The 24,951-nt window shown below is 35.5% G+C and overlaps 1 protein-coding gene and 1 long non-coding RNA gene across 4 annotated transcripts in view; both read right to left on the bottom strand.

Moving 5' to 3' along the window:
- Positions 1 to 742: 742 nt before the first annotated feature.
- The window catches only part of LOC137040512 (sodium channel subunit beta-4-like), a 503,850-nt gene continuing 479,641 nt past the window's right edge, over positions 743 to 24,951 (bottom strand). The window contains exons 1-4 of one of the 3 annotated variants that reach the window (XR_010897915.1): positions 7,585 to 7,890; positions 6,008 to 6,048; positions 4,838 to 5,170; positions 745 to 4,043 (exon numbers count right to left, since the gene is read on the bottom strand). Coding sequence is in view for 1 of the 3 variants with exons in the window: in XM_067416181.1 (XP_067272282.1) it covers positions 3,805 to 4,043; positions 4,838 to 5,170; positions 6,008 to 6,048; positions 6,499 to 6,509 (624 nt within the window). In the remaining 2 variants the exon portion in view is untranslated. Of the gene's footprint in view, positions 4,044 to 4,837; positions 5,171 to 6,007; positions 6,049 to 6,498; positions 6,720 to 7,584; positions 7,891 to 24,951 lie in introns of those variants that run through there. The other 2 variants (XM_067416181.1, XR_010897916.1) reach the window with 2 other exon arrangements.
- The window catches only part of LOC137040515 (uncharacterized), a 32,739-nt gene continuing 18,961 nt past the window's right edge, over positions 11,174 to 24,951 (bottom strand). The window contains exon 2 of the long non-coding RNA XR_010897919.1: positions 11,174 to 11,323. This is a non-coding gene — a long non-coding RNA (uncharacterized lncRNA). The remainder of the gene's footprint in view (positions 11,324 to 24,951) is intronic.

The following is a 24,951-nucleotide window of genomic DNA, read 5'->3' as shown; positions in this document are numbered from 1 at the left end:
GACAAGGCAATAGAGTACTCAATGATTTGTTTTGTTATTAAAATGTTATTCAGGGTGGATGTTCTTGTCCTGTTGCTCTGCTTACTCTCATGACAGGACCTCATGAAACCGACTGCCAGGTTTGTATTTCTCTTCTTTTTGAGATATTCTTATTTTCTATTATATTATAGCATGTTTTTGTGTTTTGTAGTATATGGATAAAATGCTTTGATGTTTATTGTCATCATACTGTTTCTGGTTTGACCTGATGCCATTATCTGATGTGTTTCATTTACTTAGTAGTGTTGATAAGGAAACTCAGAGCACCAGATGTTTTGCATGTGCAAATATGAGAAAATCACATGTTTCATGGGCGCCAGTGGCTCAGTGGTTTATGTAGGTTGTCTACAAACCGAAAGGTTGGTGGTTCCACCTGACCAAGTGTCAAAGTGTCCATGAGCAAGACACCTAACCCCAGCTGCTCCCGGCGAGCTGGATGGCGCCTCACATGGCTGACATCGTCGTCGGTGTATGAATGGGTGAATGTGAGGCTAAATATAAAGCGCTTTGGATGGCCATAGGGTCTGTTAAAAGCGCTATATAATTGCAGTCCATTTACCATTTATTGTAATGTTCTGGTGCTAAGATACAGCTGGGCCCTTAAAAGGCCATTCAAACCCTCATAGTCCCTCAAAGAGCCCCAGTGCATCTACAGGAAGGAGTCAGTGTTGCTGAGGAGACTGTGGAACAAATTAAACTCAAAGACTAGAAATATCCAAACAACTTTGAAGGATAATTTCATCAAAACAGTTTATTGGGTCTTGAACATAATGAGATCATGCAAATACAATGAATCAATGCTGCTTGTTTCCTGTTAATACCTGAGAATACAGAAGTTATACAGAGCAGTTCATGCAAATAAAACATTATTTACCAGTACAGAAATGTTAAGGCAGCAACATATGTCATTTGTCTTGTAAGTTTATCCAAAAATATACCTGTCTCAAGATCTTTCTGTTAATAGGCAGCGCATAAGGCAAGAATATAACAGCACAACACAGTCTTTTACATCAGAAAACAATAAAAACGAAAGTAACTTTTAATCATACAACATGGACAAACGAGGCCAAGGTTATACACTTTAAACTCGCTAGTCCCACTAGTTAAGGGTGTACTCACACTAGGCGCTGTTGCCTCGTATTGCCCCGAGCGCGATTGTCCCCCCTCTTTACTCCCCCGTTGGCCTGCACTCACACTTTTTTTTTTTTTAAGTTACATTTTTTTATACATAAACATGATTAACTATATGCAGGGGTATTGAAATCAAATCCATAGTTACAAAATAAATACAAAAAGGATAACATTTCAAGACTTTACAGCAGTCTATTCTTTTTTGCTTTGGTGTTCCTTACATTCTCCAATGATTAACAGACGGATAAAGCTCAAACTTAAATTGTATAAAATTTGGTGTATTTTTTGCCCATCGACATTTATGAATGTGATATTTTCCTAAAACAATAAACAAATTAAGAACAGAACAAAAAAAAAAAAAATTCTAAAGGCTTGTCATAAAAAATATATACATATGTCTTCCAGAGTAATCTCCCAGATTTCCAGAAATCTCCTTGAGATGAGGCAACGTTTTGTTTTGAAGAAGACCGGAATAAAAGCGTTCTCCTGGTGTTGTGTTTTATTTAACGGACGGAAGGCTACTAAAATAAAAACGCATGCTTAATGGATTCTGAAACTCGTTTATATTTTTTAATATAATAGCCTACATTTTGAAAATAAAAAATATAAACGAGGCCCAACATCCATTAAGCATGCGTGTTTATATAGCTATATACATATATATTTTAAACAATCAAATTAGCCTATTGTCATTCAGTGTCAGCAATTTAATCAAACATTTAATCAAATTGAACTGCTTATTTGCTGAAATCATTCAACTGCTGCTATATGTATAGCCTTAAGCACGATTTAGACCAATGTGTTTCATACATTATACAATTTTCCCTATCGTCTTTTGCAACCGTCATGCGCAGTTGAACCTGTGACGTCAGTGTGACGTAGGCTGGGAATTGGTCAACAGATTTATCATTTATGCCGCGCAGCGATTTTCCCTTGACAGCACTGCGCGTATCTCAAGATTATTACGGAGGCAGCTGACTTTGATGGAGGAATATACAGCTTTACTCGCAAACTACAATTCATTTTCATCCATAACCAGGACTGTTATAAACCTAAATATACTTGATTTAATCAAAAAGTGTATCCATGTAGTAATAATTTGGTTTTTGCTGTAATAATGATGACAGTAGCGCACAGCTGTTCTGTGCTCTGGCTCACTTTTTCCAATCAGGCCAGGGCCGGCCAAACGAACTGCACCAGGGCACTGTATGGAGCGCTCACTCGTCAAACGAACTGCACCAGGGCACTGTACGGAGCGCTCCCTCGTCAAACGAACTGCGCCAGGGCACTGTACGGAGCACTCACCCTCGTCAAACGAACTGCACCAGGGCACTGTACGGAGCACTCACCCTCGTCAAACGAACTGCACCAGGGCACTGTACGGAGCACTCACCCTCGTCAAACGAACTGCACCAGGGCACTGTACGGAGCGCTCCCTCGTCAAACGAACTGCGCCAGGGCACTGTACGGAGCACTCACCCTCGTCAAACGAACTGCACCAGGGCACTGTACGGAGCACTCACCCTCGTCAAACGAACTGCACCAGGGCACTGTACGGAGCGTTCACTCGTCAAACGAACTGCGCCAGGGCACTGTACGGAGCACTCACCCTCGTCAAACGAACTGCACCAGGGCACTGTACAGAGCGCTCACTCGTCAAACGAACCGCACCGGGACACTGTACGGAGCGCTCACTCGTCAAATGAACTGGGTTTTGGGGGTCGAACTTGGCACAGTTCAGAGCGCCTAGTGTGAGTACAACCTAAAACTTAAAAGTAAAAGTCATATAGAGTACAAAATATATACTTATGAAAGCTAGAATATGTAACTTTTGGTCCTTTAGCAGCATACAGCATAAAACTAATTGTGGAGGAACATTTCACTTTGGTAATTAGACCAGTTGTGATTCACTCTTTTCTGCGCACATGAATCTGACAGTTTAAGGTGCATCACTTTCAACTTCTTTATCATAATTAGAACTGTCCATTTCTTTTCAATCTTTTTCCATTTTTTAAAGTCATACATTTTCTTGCCATAATACTGACAATTTTATTGCATAACTGACATTTGTTGGAATTTCAACTTTTTAATCTCCTATTTATGATCCAAACTCTTTTGTGCAGGAATGGGCTTGCAATTTCTAATCCTACGGTTACAGATTTATCAGTGCAAAAATCACTAACATCATTAGTTATCATTAAACCCTCCCACTAAAAAAATAAAATAAATAACAAAGATGGACATTTTAAGATACTCATATTCTGTTTTGACTTGACGGTGTTATCAACATAAACACAGTTTTGTGCATCAGGGCTGCATTTCTCAAAAGCACTATAAGCCAAAGTAGATCACAGAATCATTGCCAATGCGTTTGAGAAACTACAGCAGGAAACTCACTCAATCTACCCGTTCCTTTTCTCTGTTCTTTAACCAAATCCTTTACACACTCTTCTATTATTTCTTACTTTTTCTATCTGAAGCTGTGGCAGCAAAAATGGAAGCACAAACCTCCTCCTCTGACTCAGTGTTTAGCGCTAAAGCTCATGCGTTTTTTTTTTGTGGTCATGTACAGTTGTGTCACGTACCAACTGTTTTCTCATTATCAGCTATTACATTACGAGTCATAATGTGATGTTACGATTCATCCTCATGATTGTCTAAATCCATGTTGTGTGTGCCTGCACTATAACTGCTTAAGAACGTTTTCTTTTTTACAATAAAACGTACCAATAAACATATAAAAATAAATAAGATACATAAAGTTAATAAAATGCCAACCCAGATCAAAGTTGATGATGTCCCCACACTGTCTGGTTCTGTTCCTCCTTGGTTTTCTTGTTCAGTGGACATGGTTCCTTTTTCTGATGCTGATTCTGCAACAAAAAATAATAACAAGAAACATGACCTCACTGTGATAAAGACAACAGACCCATCTATACTTTATAAACCGCAGCATTCAGACTGAAACATCACTAGTGAACTTCAAATATGAGATCAATTTCTTACAGTATTTAGATTTTAAAGGTCCCGTTCTTCGCGTGTTTTTGAAGCTTTGATTGGGTTTACAGTGTGCAGTATAACATGAGTTCATGTTTTGCGTGTAAAAAAACAGTATTTTGTGAATGTTGTTTGGGGGGTAAAATGTGTGTTATTTTGGCAAGGTTCCTGCTAAAATTTGTACTCATGGGTCTATATATCACATAATAGTTGCTTCAACCTGCAGACGTGGAAAAAAACACGGACTTGGCAACATAGTGCAGTTGAGCTCTGTTGACATTTGACAATACGTTGCTTCGTCGCTCTGATTGGTTGTAGGTTTATCCAATTGATGTCTTTTCTGGTTCGGTTGAAACACGCCCCATAATCACAGCCCAATGGAGCGGTTTCAGACTCATATTCTGACTAGAATTGAGTATGACCACATATGACCATGTTGTCCAAACCGGTTGTTCGCTGTAGGCTTTGAAAGAGAACTTCTGGTAAATAAAATATCTCTCTTAACATTGAACTTTGAGCTTTATAATTTTACAGGTATTATTTATGCTTTAACAGCAACATTTCACACTAACTAAAGTTTGAAAGATGGGATCATGAAGAACAGGACCTTTAAAGCAAACTACTTTATGAAATGAAAAACTTAATGCAGTAATCCAGTAGTTTCACAAACCATTAAGGATCAGCTGTACAGTCTGATGTTCATATGAGTGTGTGATGTAGCAGATGTATTTTCCAGCATCCGTGTGAGTGAGATCCTTGAGTTTGATGGAGAAGTTTCCTCGCTCATGCTCCTCTGGAAAAGTTTCAGTTCTGTTCTTGTACTCTGGATCCTGGTTCTGGTTCTCTAGTGAATGACTGCTGGGAATTATATTACTCACAATCTTGCTGCCATTGTGTCTCCAAAACACACGAATATCTTGAAGTTTAAGATCATGATCAGTGGAAGAACACGGCAGGACAACAGAACCGCCAATAACAGCCTCTACTGAGACCTGCAGAGACACTGAAACAACAGAAACTGTAAATATAACTTTAACAGTCAGTGGCATTAAAGGGTTAGTTCACCCAAAAATGGAATTGATGTCATTAATGCCTCACCCTAATGTCGTTCCACACCCGTAAGACCTCCGTTCATCTTCAGACACAGTTTAAGATATTTTATATTTAGTCAGACAGCATATCCAAGTGTACACTATGCACACTATACTGTCCATGTCCAGAAAGGGAATAAAAACATCATCAAAGTAGTCTATATGAGATATCAGTTAGTTAATTAGAATCTCTTGAAGCATCGAAAATACATTTTGGTCATTAAGATTCAAACGGTTGTGAATCAGTGAATCGATCAATGATTCGGATCGCATGTCAAATTGCTGAAATCACGCTACACTGGCTATCCGAATCATTGATCGATTTGCTGATTCATGGCCGTTTGAAGGATTGAACACAAACAAGGAAGAGAAGTCAATGCTGAATAAAGTTGTATTTTTTTGCTATTTTTGGACCAAAATGTATTTTGGATGCTTCAAGAGACTCTAATTAACCCACTGATGTCACTTATGGATTACTTTGATGATGTTTTTATTCCCTTTCTGGACATGGACAGTATAGTGTGCATACACTTGGATACGCTGTCAGACTATATAAAATATCTTAAACTGTGTCTGAAGATGAACGGGTGTCCTGTGTCTTACGGGTGTGGAAAGACATTAGGGTGAGGCATTAATGACATAAATTTTATTTTTTTTTCAAAAATGAAAAATCTGTCATTAATTATTCTCACTTTTTATTTTTGGCTAAACCAATTGATCTTCATAATGTATTTTGTTCAGATGCTCACCTTTGTTTATAAGCACTGCAAACACACAGATGAAGCAGCAACTGCAGAAACAGAAAAAAAAAAGTTTATTCATTTTCTTTGGTTCGGCCTAAATAGCATGTTACAAACAACAATAAAGCCATGAGTCTGATTATCACATAACACACATAATAAGGATAAGATAGGATAGGGTCTCCCTCCCCTAGCCTACTTGTGTTTCTTACTGACCACAGATGTCTCTAAATTCACCTTTAAGTATGTTACAAACAGGCAGTAAATGTTCTTTAGAGAGTTTTATACATCTTACCCTATATGTAAACCCTTGATTTCACTATAAAATCAAACTACCATCAACTAAAACTGCCTGCACATGTACCAGAACAAAAACATGGGCTAATGCTAACTGCTAAACACTTGCACCACTTGCATAAAGCAAACATTCATGAGCAACAAGCTAACAGGCCGTCATGGTTTGTCTAAGTAGCGTTTCCTTCTGCATTCAACAAACATACCTGATTATCATGGTGACCCAATATTATCAATATATACTTTATTGATTATATTGCAAACAAAATATTTTTTTAAATTAGGGTGAAATTCAACTTTTTCAAAATAACGAATAGGAACTCCTCAGCTTCCGTACTCCATGCGTTGTGCGTATGACATCAGACGTAAATGACGTCAGCAGTTACGACTTGACAATAACCGAAATGCAAATCAGATTGGCTATTCGTAATTCTTGACCTTGGTGTATTATTGTATTATGTTATGACGATCAAAATTGATGTTATCTACTGTTCCTTCATGCAGTTAATAACACATATAAAAATCGTGCATTTTTCTCAAATGTAGGCTACTTCAGTATATTCAAAACCCCTGATCTTCAGCTGAATTTTCATTATTGATATCATAATGTTTAATCTCATTAAATTTAGGCTACAGTAAAACAAAACAAAAAATAATAATAAATTGGTTGTCAGACATTCACTGTAAATGTAGCTACAGTGGCAATGTTCAAATTTTACATGATGCCATCCTAATATTTCATAATACCATAATAATACAGTTGGCTCAATTGAAGTGGCCTTTTAATAAAACACTGTTAATAATCATAGACGCTGCACGGGGTCAAACACAAAGAGAAAAAACACCATCACGGGGTAACAATATAATAATCTAATAAAAATAATTTAAATTACATCAAATATTACACAAAACACTATTTGTACATGACGGATAACATAAATAAGAATTATTTATGAAAAAATGTAATCATATGTGATGTGATGTGAAATGACTTCTGGGAATGTCCTTTTACTGCTTTTGCTAATTCAAGTTTTATAGTAGGCTAGCCTCAAGTTAAATATAATAGGATGTTAAAAACGTTTGCCGTTTTAACCATATATGGTAAGGTATATGATAAAATGTCTTAAAAAATGTAACAGTGTACAAAACTGTGGTAGTTTCAGTGAAAAATGATTACAGTTGATTTTCTGGTGTAGGCTAAGTCATCCTTCTGTCTGATGTGACATTTGATTATATGAGTGAAATATGATCAAATGAAGTGCAGTGAAATGAGAAAATGTCCTCAGACTTACATGAGGATGAGACTGAAGCTTCTTTCTTAAACTCCTCTGAGGAAGCGTTGTGTTCTGGATCCTAATCCTCAAGTCAAACATTTCTCTGAATGACGTCTCATATATTCCTGCTGTCATTGAGTCTTTAATACTCTGTCTTGTCATGACTTTAGCTTATTGTTTCAAGTAACATCCTCACTCTATTTCCCTGTTAATTCCCCTATTAACAGGGAAATACAGCCTGGCTTTTACATATATATTTTTTTTCAAATTTCTCCTATCTGTGCTCACTCCAGTAAACTCTTCCCCACAGTTCCTCTCTGTTGTTTTCATCCTGACAGACTGAAGAAGAGCTGAGAGACTCTGGGCTGATATTCTCTGATGATCTGATGGGAGGAGAAACCATGAGCCAATTGTCATCAGATGAGCGAGTGAGAGGGCAGGTACAGTGTGTGTTGTAGTTTTGTTTATTCTACATCCTCATTCTTACAGAGAAACTAAGAGAGAGAAAGAGAGAAAGCAAAAGCTCATATCTGGTCATGAATTTGCCTTTCAAACTGTGTTTATAACCCACAGTATCAGCGTATCGGTTTGATTGTGTGTTGATTGTTTTGATTTAGTTGAACTTTTTGAATTTATTGTCACATGTACATAGGCCTACTCTTTTACTTTATTATAATGTTAATATATTCAAGATTCAAGAGGCTTTATTTGCCTGGGAAAAAGCTTTACATTGCCAAAACATTAACATTAAATTACAAACATGTTTAAACACAGTATATATATATATATATATATATATATATATATATATATATATATATATATATATATATATATATATATATATATATATATATATATATATATATATATATATATATATATATAATTTAAATGATATTCAGTGATGGTGTTATTGTCCTCTTTTGTCATGGCCGCCAGATTTGCATTTCTCTTTATATATATCAGTATGTATTAGCATTTTGGTTAGTTTGTATCATAGCAATTTTTTTTTTTTTTTTTTTTTTTTTTACTAAGGAGCGTTGCTTGATGTTTAAACTCAAACTTCAGGTCTATATGTACTGTTTCCTCTACTGCAATTGTTATTTTTCCACCATCTAAACCCAAAAACTAGATACTATTCAAAATAACCTTTTAAAATGAAGGGCTATATTTGGCAAGGGGTTGGATATGATGATAACCATTGATGTGCTGTTTGTTTTAGTTTTTTTTATTTATTTTTTTTTTTTTACCAAAAACAATGACTAGAGATATTTAAAAGTATTTATTTGGGTGGAGATATGTCTGAGAAAAATTGCTTGGATAAAAGTAAATAAATGTACATGTAAAACATTTAGTTTTAGTAAAAAGTATAAGATTAGAAATATCCAAACAATTACCATATTGGGTCTTGAACATAAAGAGATAATGCAAATATAAATAAACAATGCGCCTTGTTTCCTCTGTTTATACCAGATAATACGTTTGATCACTTAACAGTTCCTGAGGGGAAAAAAACAAACAACAAAAAACCCCATTGTTTTTTAAGATGAATGTTTAGTACATATTTTTAAGGCAGCAACATATTGACACTTATTGGTTTTGTAACTTTAACCAAAAATATACCTGTATCAAGATCTCATTCTGTTATAAAATAATAATGCAGTGCATTAGGCAATAATATAATAAAAAGTGTCTTATAGATCCGAAAACTGTAAAAACTAAATGTAACTTTTAAACTTACAAATTGGAAAACCTTGGTTATTGTATACACAAAAGCATTTTACTTAAAATGAATCATAAAAGGTACAAAATGTCCAAATATAATACACTTTATTAGGTGGCCTTATGAACTTATGAATAGTGTATTGTATTAAATTATTTAAATGTTAATACATAAGGTCACCAAATATAAAGTTAGTCTTTAAATATGTATCTGTTGTAGCATACAACTATTTTGAGGTGCATCACTTTTTCCCCCCTTTCTCTTAATTAGGTCAATCTTTTATCTCATCATTTAGTTTATAATTTCACAATTATGACATTTGATGTCAAAAAACTGGAGAAGGATCTAAATGCAAGATATACATTTATTGACAAAACTTTATATATCAAATTGTTTATGTGTATATATATATATATATGTTTTAATTTTATCCTACTTTTTTTTTCTTTACATCATACAATACACTAGGAATGTGTACAAGTCTTTTTTTTTTTTAAATAAAGTTACGTTTAAGTAAGGTTTTTAAGTAAATAAAGAGTATTGCAATAAAAACATTTTCTTCTTAATCTCTTTCTGTTCCTGTAGCCTAAGAATAGAATAGCAAAAAACCGAACCAAAAAAACGTTTTTTTTAAGGTTACATCCCAAAAAAAAAAAATTATATATATATATATATATATATATATATATATATATATATATATATATATATATATATATATATATATATATATATATATATGTGTGTGTGTCTGTGTGTGTGTGTGTGTATATATATATATATATATATATATGTGTGTATGTATGTGTGTGTGTATATATATATATATATATATAGCACAACAGCAGAAAATATAGCGGTGTATATGCTGCTTCACACTATACTGTAATTACCGTAATCTCAAAATGACAACACATCTTTTTATCAGAGTTGTTCACATCCTCTAACTGGGAATTGTGTGCTTCTTTGGCAACATGGTACAGCAGTCACATGGTGCAAGTAGGAACAGTTAAAGGGATATTTCATCCAAAAACTAAAATTATTTATTCTTCCTTTAAAACATCCTAGGTGTATGATATTCTTCTTTCAGATGTATATAATCAGAGTTATATTAAAACATGTCCTGGCTCTTCTAAGCTTTATAATAGCAGTGAATTGCCATTTCTGTTTTAAAGTCCATGATGGATAGATGCAAAGTGCATCTATCCATCATATAACTGCTCCACACGGCTGCAGGGGGTTAATAAAGGCCTTCTGAAGCAAATTGATGCGCTTGTGCAAGAAAAATATCCATATTTAACTAATCCATATCTAATATCCTTTGAACCCTTGACTCATTCGTATTGACAAAAGCAGAATGCAGAAGCTCAGAGGATAGAGCAAAACAAAACACCGGTCATGAATCCTCCGGATTTCGTTAGAAGAGAAGAGGGGCTTGAGTTTGTTGCCCATCCCTATCCAGTATAGGTGTCAAAGCTTGCCATGTTCATCTGAAAGAAAAATGTCATAGATGCCTTGAGTAAATCATGGGGTGATTTTCATTTTGAAGTGAACTACTTAGTTAAAAAGGTAAATTTGAATAGTTTATATGAACACAGTATACATTTGTAGATTAAACACAATTTTAATATGTCAGTCTAACCTCTTTGCAACTAATTTAATCGAAATGTTTGTATTGTGTTAGTCTAATCAAATTGATCCTTACTCTCTCAATGTCAGTAAAGCACTTCAGTTCAACTAAAGTCTGCCTTGTTACATCAACAAGTTAATATCTTGTTCAGGTAGTTTAATGTATATCTATCTTGTTTCAATTAGATTTGTTTTGGATGACAGCATGACATTACAAAAACTTCAGTAATCTACAAAAAAGCACAGAACGCATGAAAGCAATTAAATATTTTATTTTTTAATTATGATTTAACAGGCAGCAATTAAGTTTAAACTGCTTTCTTCACTTTAAGTCAGGCAGCGCTCCCTCCTCCAGTAGGCCTATGACATGCTCCTGGTACTTTGTGACTCAACGTCTGAATCCTGTGGGACGAAATACATGAAAGATCACAAACAAAAATTAGCTCAAATATTTATTACAAGTAGGGCTGCAACTAACAATTATTTTGATAAGTTGGCTGATTATTTGTTCAATTAATTCGGATTAAAAGCCCATTTTTTTATTTATTATTAACAAAACACACTATTCCACATCCTGCCCAATGCTGTCCTTTAAATAAACGTGTCAGCTGAGTGCAACGAAAACACAAATAAAAATTAACCAGGGATTTACAACAAATAAAATAAAAAATAAGGGTTATTGTAGTTATTCCATGTTTACCATAAATGAATTATGGTTTTGCTTCAAATCCATAGTTTGACTATGGTGAAGGGGGGGAGTGGGCTGACACCCTTGCCTCTTCATCATATGGATCTTATCCTTTTGAATGATTTTTAATAACCTCATGAATTAAATAATCAGTTATTATCCTTTCAAAATAATGAATTATTGACAATCAATTTTATTTGATCATTAATACATTTAACTATTATTTAATATGATTTTGACTATGTCTGCTGTATGGTGTCTAATTTGCTTTCCAAAGACAGTCTGACCCTGACATAGATAGCCTGACCTCTATCTCTGGGTCCTGACCAACAGGGCCTTGGAGAGAAAGTTAGAACTTCCAAGAGGTGAATCCTGCCTGTTGTTAGTAACCCCAGGACAGGAAGGGGTGGGAGGATTTAAGGTCTCCCGATTGTGATTTCTTCCCATTTACATAGTGTGATTTTTCCCATTGATAGAAGTACATTTTTGTCTTTATATTTCTTTATAGAATGAGGTAGATGACATTAGTCATACTTTTCTTTCTGGAGATTCGTTTGTCATGTGGTGTTGATATCTTGTCCTGTTGATAAGCTCACTGCTGCGCTAACCTTGGAGGAGAGATGTGCCCTAGAGTCTTGTGTGTGTGTGTGTGTGTGTGTGTGTGTTACATGTTCTGTGCAGGTCTTCCGACTGGATTGGACCGCTTTTCTCACACCCTAGACCTCTTGGCGTCTTTCTAGGACTCCCCTGAAGTCAACACTACCCCAATCTTGGGATTGTCTGATGTATACATCCTGATTAACAACAACAACATCTCCTATCTATTCTCGCGTGACACATTGTTTAGACTTAATGCCAATCAGTAATATTCCACGTGTCCATAATGATGTAAATCATGCCCTTGAAATTGATAAAACTGTTGTGGTAATTTTGTGTAAGGTAGAGTAGAGTCTGGCCTGACACCACCCTGAGAGACTCTGAAGCTGACTCTACTGATGAAACTGCAAACTATTCTTCAGTAAAATTCTCTCTGATGATTGAACATCCTGACTCCTGGTCTTCATTTCGCATATCTGGTCTATGGGTCAAAACTGTCACCCCTAACAATGGTATTTGTGACCCTGTCTGTGAAAACCCTCCTAAAGTCATTTTTTTGTGATTCACTGTTTTCTACATAAAATCATTCTACATAATGTAAAGAAGATTCTGTTAAAATATTACCTTGATATCTCTAATATTAACTGAGTATGGCTATGTTAAAGATTTGCTGAATTTCGGGCTCAGAAAATCATGTTTTGAGAAATTCCAATGTAAACACAAGCTTATTTTTAAAACTGAGACACATTTGATGCATTATTATCCTGAATATGAGCCATATACCACATTAAAGCTGAGATTCTCCCATTTTCAGTGATATATGACACATTTATGGGAAAATTCTTAAAGGTTTGTAAAACAGGCCTATTTATTTTGATGCGTATGTCCAAAAAGCACAAAAACATTCAAACGAATTGGGGGTACAAGAGCTTGATCGTAGCAACAATTACCAAGTCAATTAATTGATATTATTTGTATAACTGTATTAATAAAATTAAATATCCATGGAAAAAGTCATTAATATATAAATTAATTAATATATTATATTTCAGTAGAAAATCTCTAACTTAAATTATTTTACTGGGCTACAATGTAACATTAAGTACAGTACTGGAGTAAAAAAAAAAAAAAAAAAAAGAGGGATAGTTAACCCAAAAATGAAAATTCTGTCATCATTTATTTACCCTCATGTTGTTCCAAACCTGCACTTTCTTCAATACACCCGGTTATATCATTATTCGGGGTAATTCCACCGAGATTAATATCAGAAAACTGTTTAAGCAATCAGCTATTTTCTGTTCCAGCTCACGTTTAAGTGCTGCCATGTCAAATAGCCTAGATAACTTAATTCATGAATCCAGTGTTTCCCAACCTTTTTTTCAGTCATGGCGCCCTTTGAAAATGTTCTAAATTGTGTGGCACCCCCTCGCATACGTTACGGTAGGGGTGTAACAGTACAGGATTGCTCACCATTCGGTTTTAGGTTCACAGTTTCAGGTTCACGGTTTCTGTATGGTTCGGTATTTGCTAAGTTCATGGAAAAGAGGACTACTGTCAAATAAAAATAAAGAAAAGAACAAATAACTTAAATACAAGCAGCAAGACAAATAAATACTATTGAGCAAAGATGATAAAATAATGCTTTTTTCTTTTCTTTTCAGGTAGGTCTAATATTAGTTTTAGGTAAATAAATTGAATAAAGTAATCAAATGAAAAATTACTGCATATTTAACTGTTTAAATTAAATATTAATCCTTATTAAACTTACAAAAGCTATTCAGTCAAGAGCAGTGAGTGATTTCTAATCTTCTTTGACATTAAAAAGACAGCAGTAAAGGCTACTGCCCTTTTAAGACCCAGGGGTACTGTTTTCTCGACGGTATGTTAACTTAAGGCATATTCAGACTATGTCTGCTTGGATACTCATCAAGATGGACATGTTGACATCGGCTACTTCTTGTGTGAGTTTGTCCGTTCAAGCGCAAGATTTGAAAGAGAACTCAATAGTTGCGCGCTGAGACGTGCATGTGCGCGCTTTCGGATGACCGCACAGAGACAAATCTTCTCACATCGCAATCGCATGCGAGTTCTCAATCGCGTCTCCTGGCTCTACACCCGTATTCATATTCGAAGATATGGCAGCACTCACATGCATTGATATCTGGCAATATCTGGGAATAGCTTCTGTTCATAGACACAACAGAACTGTGTAAACTCTAAGTTATGACAATATGCGCATTCGTTCTTTTCTTATTGTTGCGACATTTGCGAGATAGTTATTTCGGTTTTAGAAAAAGGTTGTTTTGACTGCATTTGCATTTGACTAGCCTACGTTCTTGTCCTTATCTCTGATAAACTAAGCAACGCGCATCCATCTCGCGAATGTAGGGGAGACCGGGGGCAATTGTAACACATTTTGGTCATGTGTTCATTGCTCAAAAACCTTTTGAAATATTTGGATAAAAATTTTATGTTGGTAACTTGTATCTATGTTCTACTTGTTAACATTCACCAAATTGTTTTACAAGCAATGTTAGAGTCACAATACTGATTGAAACATTACAAGTCAAATGTTACATCTGCCCCCACATGTGGGGGCGATTGTAACACCATATGGGGGCAATTGTAACAACACATGTAATACCTTTGTATAAATACAAAGGACCCCAATACACTTCAAAGAATATAGATATAGTTTAAACTATTTAAAATCAATTACAATATGGACAGTGACACTTCCCTTACTATTTTCCTTGGCCTGAACAGCATGCTGTAAACAAAGAGTGTACAGGGCCTACTCAGTAAAATGGATCCAGATTGAGAGGCAAAATCTTTAACCTCTGTACTATGCCACTAAATATATTGATAACACAGTATACATAGTTTAATAGGGTATAGTTAATTTGTAGGCTATACATAAATATTAAACTGAACAGAAAAAACTTCACATTATCACATTATTAGTACAACATTAGAAAAAAAAAACAATCATCTATTTTCTATATTGAATTTCCATTGTAGGCTTGTATTACAAGCCAAAAATAATAGTAAATATGTTGATCTTACACCAATGCGTAGTATATGGCAGTATTTAAATGCATAGATATTAGTGCTGCAACGACGCGTCGACGTCATCGATGACGTCGACTACGGATATACGTCGACGTTCGTGAAATGCGTCGACGCGTCGTGTCAGACGTTCATCTCGCGTAATGTTGGCTTCTGCTCCTGGTTCTATCACAAAAACCTAGACCGCGAATATCAAAAGTATGGGAATACTTTAAACAGAGGCCAAACAGTGTTTCCCGAACATAGACTAATTTGTGGCGGACCGCCACATAATCAATAACGGCCGCCACAGTCATTCATTCATTTTTACGCTATTTAAAAGACGCACGCATATTCGTTTAGCTGCATTTCCTTAAAGTTCTCTCTCCGCCCTTTTGCGCGTCTCTTACTCACTCACACACACACACACGCGTTGCATTCGACCGTAAAACAAGTTTTATTGCATTTTGGCGCATTTAGTATGACATAGCTTTTAAAACCAGAGCAGTTGAATAATAGAGTTGCGACACGCCTTCATCACGCGGCAGCGCGCGGTCACGGCACTCATATAATTCTAAACAAACCAGCGCGGTGTCAATCAATACAGACCAGTGTTTCCCAACCGGGATCCCGAGCAAAAGTTGCGGGGACGCACTTACACTTCGGTTCATCTCGCATCTGATGACGCATCTTTAATATGGGTTGTAACTTGAAAATAATGCTGTATGTTTCTGTCGATGGATACACGTGCTGACTCCTCAGGTATACACTACAACAACAGCGATAATAAAAGAAAAACGTGGGCAAAACGGTCTCTCTTTGTAAATTTTATAAAACGCATGCGAGTGCTGCTGTACGTCCGAATATGAGCAGTCATTTTCACAGTCATCACCCCCGTGTAGCCAGGAGACTCGAATGAGAAGATCTGTCTCTGCACTCGTCCCAAAGCGCGCAAATATTGAGTTATCTTTCAAATCCTGTGCTTAAACGGACAAACTCACAAAAAGTATGTCAAAATGTCATAGCCTACTCTATGCCTTAAGTGAACTTCATACAGAAAATACGACGACTATCCGTGGGTCTTAAAGGGGCAGTAGCATTCACTGCTCTCTGTTTAATGCATAGACTGTAAAAAAATATGGACGTAGTGTCCGTGACGTCACCCATAGGATTCCGATAAGCCGTTCTGAAGCCTAAAGTATGGTCGAGCTGGGCGTTGCCATCTTGTGAGCGAGTCAACGCGTGTCACTCCCGGATAGCAGAAAATGGGCAAAAAGGCGGGATGTGCGCGGAGCTGAGGTGACGCAATAACTATAGACGGCGGATAAATGGATATCCACTCGTAACCACGCCCTTAATTATGCAGAACCTTAAGGCTTTATATAACGTAAACGTAAACCCCCTCAGAGTTGTCATGAAGATCAAAATTAGCCTTATAAGCCAAAACCACAATTTGTACCAGGCTGTAAACATGTTTTTTTTTTGCTTTAAAGTTGAGAATTTTAACATGGGGCTCAATGAGATTCTGCTCCCTTCTGGAGCCTGTCCCTAGTGGCCAGTTGAGGAATTGCAGTTTACATTACTTCCTGGCTTCAAGAGAGATCGCGGGAGGTTGCCGCTTGGTTTAATGTCAAACAAAAGATAAAGACATCACTCACTGCTCTTGATTGAATAGCTTTTGTAAGTTTAATAAGGATAATTTTTTTAATTTTAAACAGTTAAATGTGTGGTTATTTTACTTTTGATTACTTCATTCCATTTCTCTACCTAAAAACTAATGTTAGACCTACCTGAAAAGCATTGTTTATTTTTTTCTCATCTGCTCAATAGTATTTATTTGTGCTGCTGCTTCTATTTAAGTTATCGGTTCTTATTTTCTTTTTCATTTGACAGTAGTCATTTTTCCCCTGAACATAGCAAATACCGAACTGTACTGAAACGTGAACCTAAAACCGTGATACAAAGCGAACTGTGAGCAGTCTGTACTGTTACACCTCTAGCGTAACTTATGCGAGGGGGTGCCACAGAATTGTGAAAAATTTCAAAGGGTAAAAAAATTAATCGTTAGATTAGTTGACTAATCGGAAAAATAATCGTTAGATTAGTCGACAGAAAAAATAATCGTTAGTTGCAGCTCTAATAGATATTGAAGAATTAGAAAGCATTAAAATTAGCTCTTGGTGGGATTTGAACCCCGGTCCCCAGATTGAGAGGCACTCAACGACTATAAACCACTGGTCTGCTACTGCAATACAATATTTAGAGATGTATGACATAGATATTTAAAAACTGAACTAAATACACTTTTCGTAAATTATTGGTGGGGGGTGGGTTGTCTATTTTGATGTCCTTACTAAGCTGGACACTATTTTGATGGGTGTCGGGGGCAATTGTAACGCAGTGTTACAATTGCCCCTGACTGTACGACCTCATGACAAGCTACCCTACTAGCTAGAAACAATAAAGAAAATGTTTGACAAATATATTAAATGTTAGAAAACAGAATGGTCATGAATACAAGACAGATTTAAATTTATAGACATACATTTTTTTAACAGCATAAGGAAAATTCTGTAGATGAGAAAAATCACTTTCACGCCTAAAAAATGAGTCTTTGCAGAAAAACTTTACCAAGTATCACTCAGCAGCTTGTCCTTTGGCAGGCAGAGAGGGATCTCCACTGAGCATATACAAAATGAGTTTCATGATTCTGACTCATTTCTGATTGGTGTAATTTGAGATGTTACAATTGCCCCCGGTCTCCCCTACAGTAGGGATGAGACGGTGGGGACATTTTCCCACCGGTTAATTAAAGTGTGATGACATCACCGGTATCTGGGCTTTTAAATCACTATTCTATTTAACCGAAAGGAACATGCGCACTGCCGCTTGGGCATTAATAACGGGAGCGGATGCAAAGAGAGTGCTTTCAATGAATTCCTATAAAAGTTAAGCTTCCATATGAACTGAAAACGTGCCAGTGCGCGCTCACCGTGAATGACAGCTCGTTAGTAAATGCGCGCTCTGTGCAGCCAAGCAGATTTTAGTTTCGGTTTAAAATTAGCCTATTATTCTTAATGAAATACACAACACAATGACAAACTCCCTTTAATAGGCGCTTTTACATTTCACTTTGAAACCAAATCTTCCGCGATCATCTGTCAGCTCAAGATCACATGTTCGGCTCATGCTTAGCAGACACCTTCCGTTTTTATTTGAACGGCCTGTTCTCTAACTGAACTAAATTACTTTATTACTATAAAAAATCTAAATGACGGTGTCACGGTGTGCAGTAGTCTTATTCTGTCATCTTCACCCAAGTGTTGTTTATAGGCATTAGGCCTATAGTTTGGCTCAGCAGCGCGCGCCTCGTCTCTCGTCCGTTCTTCGACGCGCTTGTCGTTGTTCTACTCTTTGAAACGACAGAGCCTTTAAACCTTCTTTAGCCACTTTTCCACTGGTCAGCGCGAGCACAGGGGCTGAAATCATGCCTGCGGCACTTCTGTAAAATCCGCAATAAACACTTACGCCTTCACTGGACTATATCACACCATATCCAAAAGTACACCAGCAAGAGGGAGATGAATTGAAGTACTGAATTGAAGGAAAATGAAGTAAATCGCTATACAAAAATATATCAGAAGCGGTCATTTAGTATTTAATTACTAACCTGGACACCACACGGCTATTGAATGACCACGAACAGGTAATAACACGCCTTTTTTTCCTTTTCCTTTTTATTGTATTTTTGGTAACACTTTAGAATACTGTTTCTTACTTAATGCATAACTAATAAAGAGTTACTGCAGTACTAATGAATAATTCTTCATTAACACTCAAGTCACTAATATTAACTACTAAGGAATGCGTGTTAACTAATCAATATGTAATAGCATTTTTTAATTGTGTTAAGTATCAATTAGTTAATCAGTAACTATTCAATTCAGTTATGCCTCCTTAAGAACTACTATTAAGTAACTACTAATTCAGCTTCACAAGGAATAACTATTAAGTAACTACTAATTAACAGTGATGCACAGTATCAGATCGAGGCCCTTTCTTCTTCTTTAGTACTAATGTTGTTAGATAAATGTACTACTGTTATGTGTACTATATTCATTTACATTCACTCGCAAATGTGCCGATTAATGTTTCTGTCTGTGTGTGTCCCCACGCTATAATGTTGCAGTTCTTGCAGCATTAAATCAGAGAAAACAATTCTAGTGAAAGAGTACACAGATTCATGAGTGCACATGCAGAGTGCACAAGATGTGAGCGCACACGCAATTTCTGTGAGTCCAGTTTTGTGCGAGAGAATGGATTGAGATTCCACTTGTAAGCAGATTCGTTGCTTGTAAACTTGATGTGCTCTCGCGGTACAATATTAATACTACATTAATGAGGATGTTGATGATTTCTTTTTCTTTTTTTTTATGTAAGTATTGTCTGCAACCAGAAGTTCAGGACAGAACCCCATCCCCAATCTAAGTGCCTTGCCAACATGGCTCAGGCATTTTATGTTTATGTGATACCAAATGATTTCTGTATTTAAGGCAATGACTGAGGGGGAAATGAGAAATTAAAAAAGAATTACCAAATAGTTCTCAAGGAGTTACTTAGAACCTGGAACAGTATTCTAAAGTGAAAAAAAAACCATTCATAATTAATGAAGAATTACCAAATAGTTAATAGTTAAATAATTAAGCCTAACTACCATTAATACAGTACTAATAAAGGAAATTTGACCCTCTATTCTAAAGTGAAAGTTTTATCCTCATTAATTATGACACTTATTGAATGATATTTAAGTTTATTGACCAGAATAAGTCAATAATTAAGCCTAACTACCATTAATACAGTACTAATAAAGGAAATTTGACCCTCTATTCTAAAGATAAGTTCTTATTGTTTAGCAGTTATGTGTATTTTTATGTGTGGTTCTACGTGAATCTAATACGTAAATCATTAAAAGCAATAAACATTCTTCTGCACACTCAGTTCAAAGGATTTACATTAAACAAACTACACCTTAAAACCCTAAAATGAATAAGATTTCTGTAATCATTTAACCATTATTTATCAAGTAATACTTATGTTGCTTGCCATGGGCCACAATGACTAGAAAGTACACCAAAACGCAACATAAATTCACAAAAGACACTGATTTAATTCGTTCGGTGTAATCCACATCTTTAGAATCCATACGAGGAACTTCTTTATCCAGCGTTCTCCATCTTTCTCTTCATTAGCGACCGTAAACAAATCCCGCGCTCCATCTTTCTCTTCAACAGCGACCGTAAACAAAACCCGCGCTGTTTGGGAATTCAAACATTGCGTTTTACGCCAGTGATATCAAACGCTCATTGGCTCTCGCCTGCTTCGTCACAGATTGCGACAAGCCGTGTTTTAGTTTTTAGTCTGTGGTGAATGAGAAACGCGCACGCCTTCAAATAGTGGGATTAAGTTTAAATTAAATAACTTCAATTCTCTGTAACGTTACCTCATACAAAACTATATCACCAGACATGACTTCGACTGCAACACATCGTCACTCGGACTACTATTGGTACCGCTTTTGACATTTTCACAATAAAGAAATGATTGTGATTACACTTTTGGTAGTTATGCTTTTCTTTATATATTTTCACTTTAAAAAAAAATCATTATGTGTATGTTTAGAGGTTTGAGTGAGATTAGGGGCTCAAAATATAATTGTAATGCTAGATTGCCCATTTACCCATTAAGTTGTATTGTCATTTTTAGTCTCTGTTAAATTGCTATGTTTGTGTTTAGGGAAGTAACGTGTATCTATAAAATGGTAAAAGGAAAATTGTAAATGTGTATATGATATAAAATATATTTTATGTATTTTGAGGTAAAAACACCTTTGTTTAAATGTTGCCAATACGTTCATGTTGTACCTTTCACTATTTATCCAAATAGACAAAAAATATGTTTTGTGTCTGTAGAAGCTGCTTATTAACTTATATAAATTACTACCATAATTGAGGATAAAACTTTCACTTTAGAATAGAGGGTCAAATTTCCTTTATTAGTACTGTATTAATGGTAGTTAGGCTTAATTATTGACTTATTCTGGTCAATAAACTTAAATATCATTCAATAAGTGTCATAATTAATGAGGATAAAACTTTCACTTTAGAATAGAGGGTCAAATTTCCTTTATTAGTTCTGTATTAATGGTAGTTAGGCTTAATTATTTAACTATTAACTATTTGGTAATTCTTCATTAATTATGAATTTTTTTTTTTTCACTTTAGAATACTGTTCCAGGTTCTAAGTAACTCCTTGAGAACTATTTGGTAATTCTTCATTAATTATGAATGGGTTTGTTTTCACTTTAGAATACTGTTCCAGGTTCTAAGTAACTCCTTGAGAACTATTTGGTAATTCTTTTTTAATGACTCATAGGTTCCCTGTATTCTCATTTCCCCCTCAGTCATTGCCTTAAATACAGAAATCATTTGGTATCACATAAACATAAAATGCCTGAGCCATGTTGGCAAGGCACTTAGATTGGGGATGGGGTTCTGTCCTGAACTTCTGGTTGCAGACAATACTTACATAAAAAAAAAGAAAAAGAAATCATCAACATCCTCATTAATGTAGTATTAATATTGTACCGCGAGAGCACATCAAGTTTACAAGCAATAAATCTCTGCTTACAAGTGGAATCTCAATCCATTCTCTCGCACAAAACTGGACTCACAGAAATTGCGTGTGCGCTCACATCTTGTGCACTCTGCATGTGCACTCATGAATCTGTGTACTCTTTCACTAGAATTGTTTTCTCTGATTTAATGCTGCAAGAACTGCAACATTATAGCGTGGGGACACACACAGACAGAAACATTAATCGGCACATTTGCGAGTGAATGTAAATGAATATAGTACACATAACAGTAGTACATTTATCTAACAACATTAGTACTAAAGAAGAAGAAAGGGCCTCGATCTGATACTGTGCATCACTGTTAATTAGTAGTTACTTAATAGTTATTCCTTGTGAAGCTGAATTAGTAGTTACTTAATAGTTATTCCTTGTGAAGCTGAATTAGTAGTTACTTAATAGTAGTTCTTAAGGAGGCATAACTGAATTGAATAGTTACTGATTAACTAATTGATACTTAACACAATTAAAAAATGCTATTACATATTGATTAGTTAACACGCATTCCTTAGTAGTTAATATTAGTGACTTGAGTGTTAATGAAGAATTATTCATTAGTACTGCAGTAACTCTTTATTAGTTATGCATTAAGTAAGAAACAGTATTCTAAAGTGTTACCGTATTTTTTACAATCGCAAGTAACGCAAGCGTTACTGGAAATGTACCGAGTAAAATATTACTGAAAATTGATTAGTAATGCCTTACACTACTGCGTTACATCAAAAAGTAATACGTTACTATAATGTAGTATTACTTTTGTAATGCGTTACTCCCAACACTGATGTTAATTAGTTGTTTATGGAGCTGTCATATGAAATCAGTGTCATTTTCAGTCGTGATGGTCTTCAGGAAAACGCTCTAGTGTTGTGATTTCTCCTCGAGAGGCTGCACAAGCGTCAACAGTGCGACCTTATTATCATCAGTTCATTATTATCCACAATCGATCGCCACTTACACTAAATAAATGCACAAACATTCTTGCATTTTGGTGATTCGCTAGTTATTTCTTGTTTTAATCCGGCTCTTGTCCGTCAGTCAAGTAAAATTCTCTTTCACTCGTCCCTTCAAAACACCCACATGTCCCGGACAAGTGTTAATGTCGAGCCCTGCTTTGTATTCGTCGTAAAGAGCTTTGTGGTGCCGTTTTAAGTGATCAGACTAATTGGTGGTGTTTTCTTGTTTTGTGGCCACAAGACACTCCATGCAAAGTACCTCTTTTTGTTCAACATCCTCCTTTATGTAGCCAAAATAGTCCCAAAAAGATGATTTCTGGTACGAACCTTTTTTTCCCCTCTTCGGATCCTCTTCGTCGCGCATTTTATCAGTGAATGTTTGGCCGTGAGCGGTGAGCAGCGGCTAGGAATGTGCCGATATCAATTTTTCATGTTGCGATTAATTGATGAAGTTTTATCACGATGTACGATATTATCACGATATTGAAATAAGTTGCAAAAAAGGTGTTGCCATAGCATAACAGCTTTAATAACTATTTTTGTAAGAACAAAAATAACTGAATATTTAAATACAATAATGCACCAAAAATATATATAGCTCTGGAAAAAAAAAATTAAGAGACCCCTCATTGAGAAATCAATGTTATGTGGTCTCTTGATTTTTTTCAGAGCTGTAAAAGTACAATTTTCAAACAGATTAAAGTGCAAAAGAATTAGGCTCTTACAAATCACAATAAGGTCTCATTAGTTTATGCATTAACTAAGACTGAGCAATAGCTACATTTGGTACAGTAAGTATAATGTTTTTGTTAATGTTAGTTAAGAAATACTGATCATTGTTAGTTTTATCTTAGGTCCATTAAAAGTTATTTTGATTTTGATTTTAATGTTATTAAAAAGTAACTAAGAAATTAACATAGAATGATTAATTCTTTATAAGTATTTTTCATTGTCAGTTTGGTAATAATGAATTAACATGTTAACTAATGAAGTCATATCTCAAACAATAACAAATAATTAGAACAGTTCTAATTATTAGGGTTGTAGTCCAGATTAAAACAAAAATGTTTAAATTTGAAAATAAATAGCCTATTATTTTAGCACTTTGAGATTTTGTTTAATATAAAGTGCATTATAAATAAAATGTATTATTATTATTATTAAGTCTTTAAGTATTTGGTGCTGTGATGAACATTGAGATTACAAAAACGAATGACTGTTTTAAAAACTACACGCGTTTTGTTTGTTTGCGGGTTTCCGGGGTAACCGGCTGCATTCTGCAGTTCATCAGCGCCCTCTGCTGTCACTGAGCGGCACTTCAGCAGCGCGTCTCCTTCACCGGTTCAGTCATGTGCAAACGCACGTTGGGCTTGTTTATATCTGAGCGCGTGTCCCTTTGACGCAGAATACAGCGGTGTTGAGCATTTATACGGTTGATGGGCAAAGAATTCTTGAGTGCATTATAAAAAAAATATAAATTGTTAATAAATTATTATTTACAAAATTTTAAAGTACCCACGATAACAATATCGTGCATATTCATTATCGTGATAAATCGCATTATCGAAAATCGGCACATGTCTAGCAGCGGCACAGCGAACCAATCACTGTGCAGGCTCACGAAACGTGCATCACTCCAGCAACAAACTCGTGTTTACTGTGTGCTACCGTTCTCTTAATACCCCATGGTCTACTACCCTTCACATCGCATGTTCCAGCGATGTGACTATCGCACATCGCGATGTCGATGTTAAAACAGAATATCGTTCAGCCCTACTTGAGTGTTTAATATATTTATTTTGGGGCAACGGTGAATAAACAATACAGTGAAGTTGCTTTACTAATATAAATTTACCAAAATACATTTTTAGTTTAGGTAAAACTAAAAAGGAATGCTACTACAATTTAAAATGTACAATTGGGCCAATAACATGGGTTGGTAAACTAATTTCTTTTCAATTGTTTTAATGAATTATTTCTCATTGAGCTAATGTTAACAGACTATTGCTACAATTGATAAAATTACATTTACAGAATTTCACTTGGGCCAATT

The sequence above is a fragment of the Pseudorasbora parva genome, chromosome 14 (assembly GCF_024679245.1).
Source record: "Pseudorasbora parva isolate DD20220531a chromosome 14, ASM2467924v1, whole genome shotgun sequence".
NCBI lineage: Eukaryota > Metazoa > Chordata > Actinopteri > Cypriniformes > Gobionidae > Pseudorasbora > Pseudorasbora parva.
The sequence above is the reverse complement of the archived record's forward strand: the minus strand, read 5'-3'. Positions and strand labels throughout refer to the sequence as shown.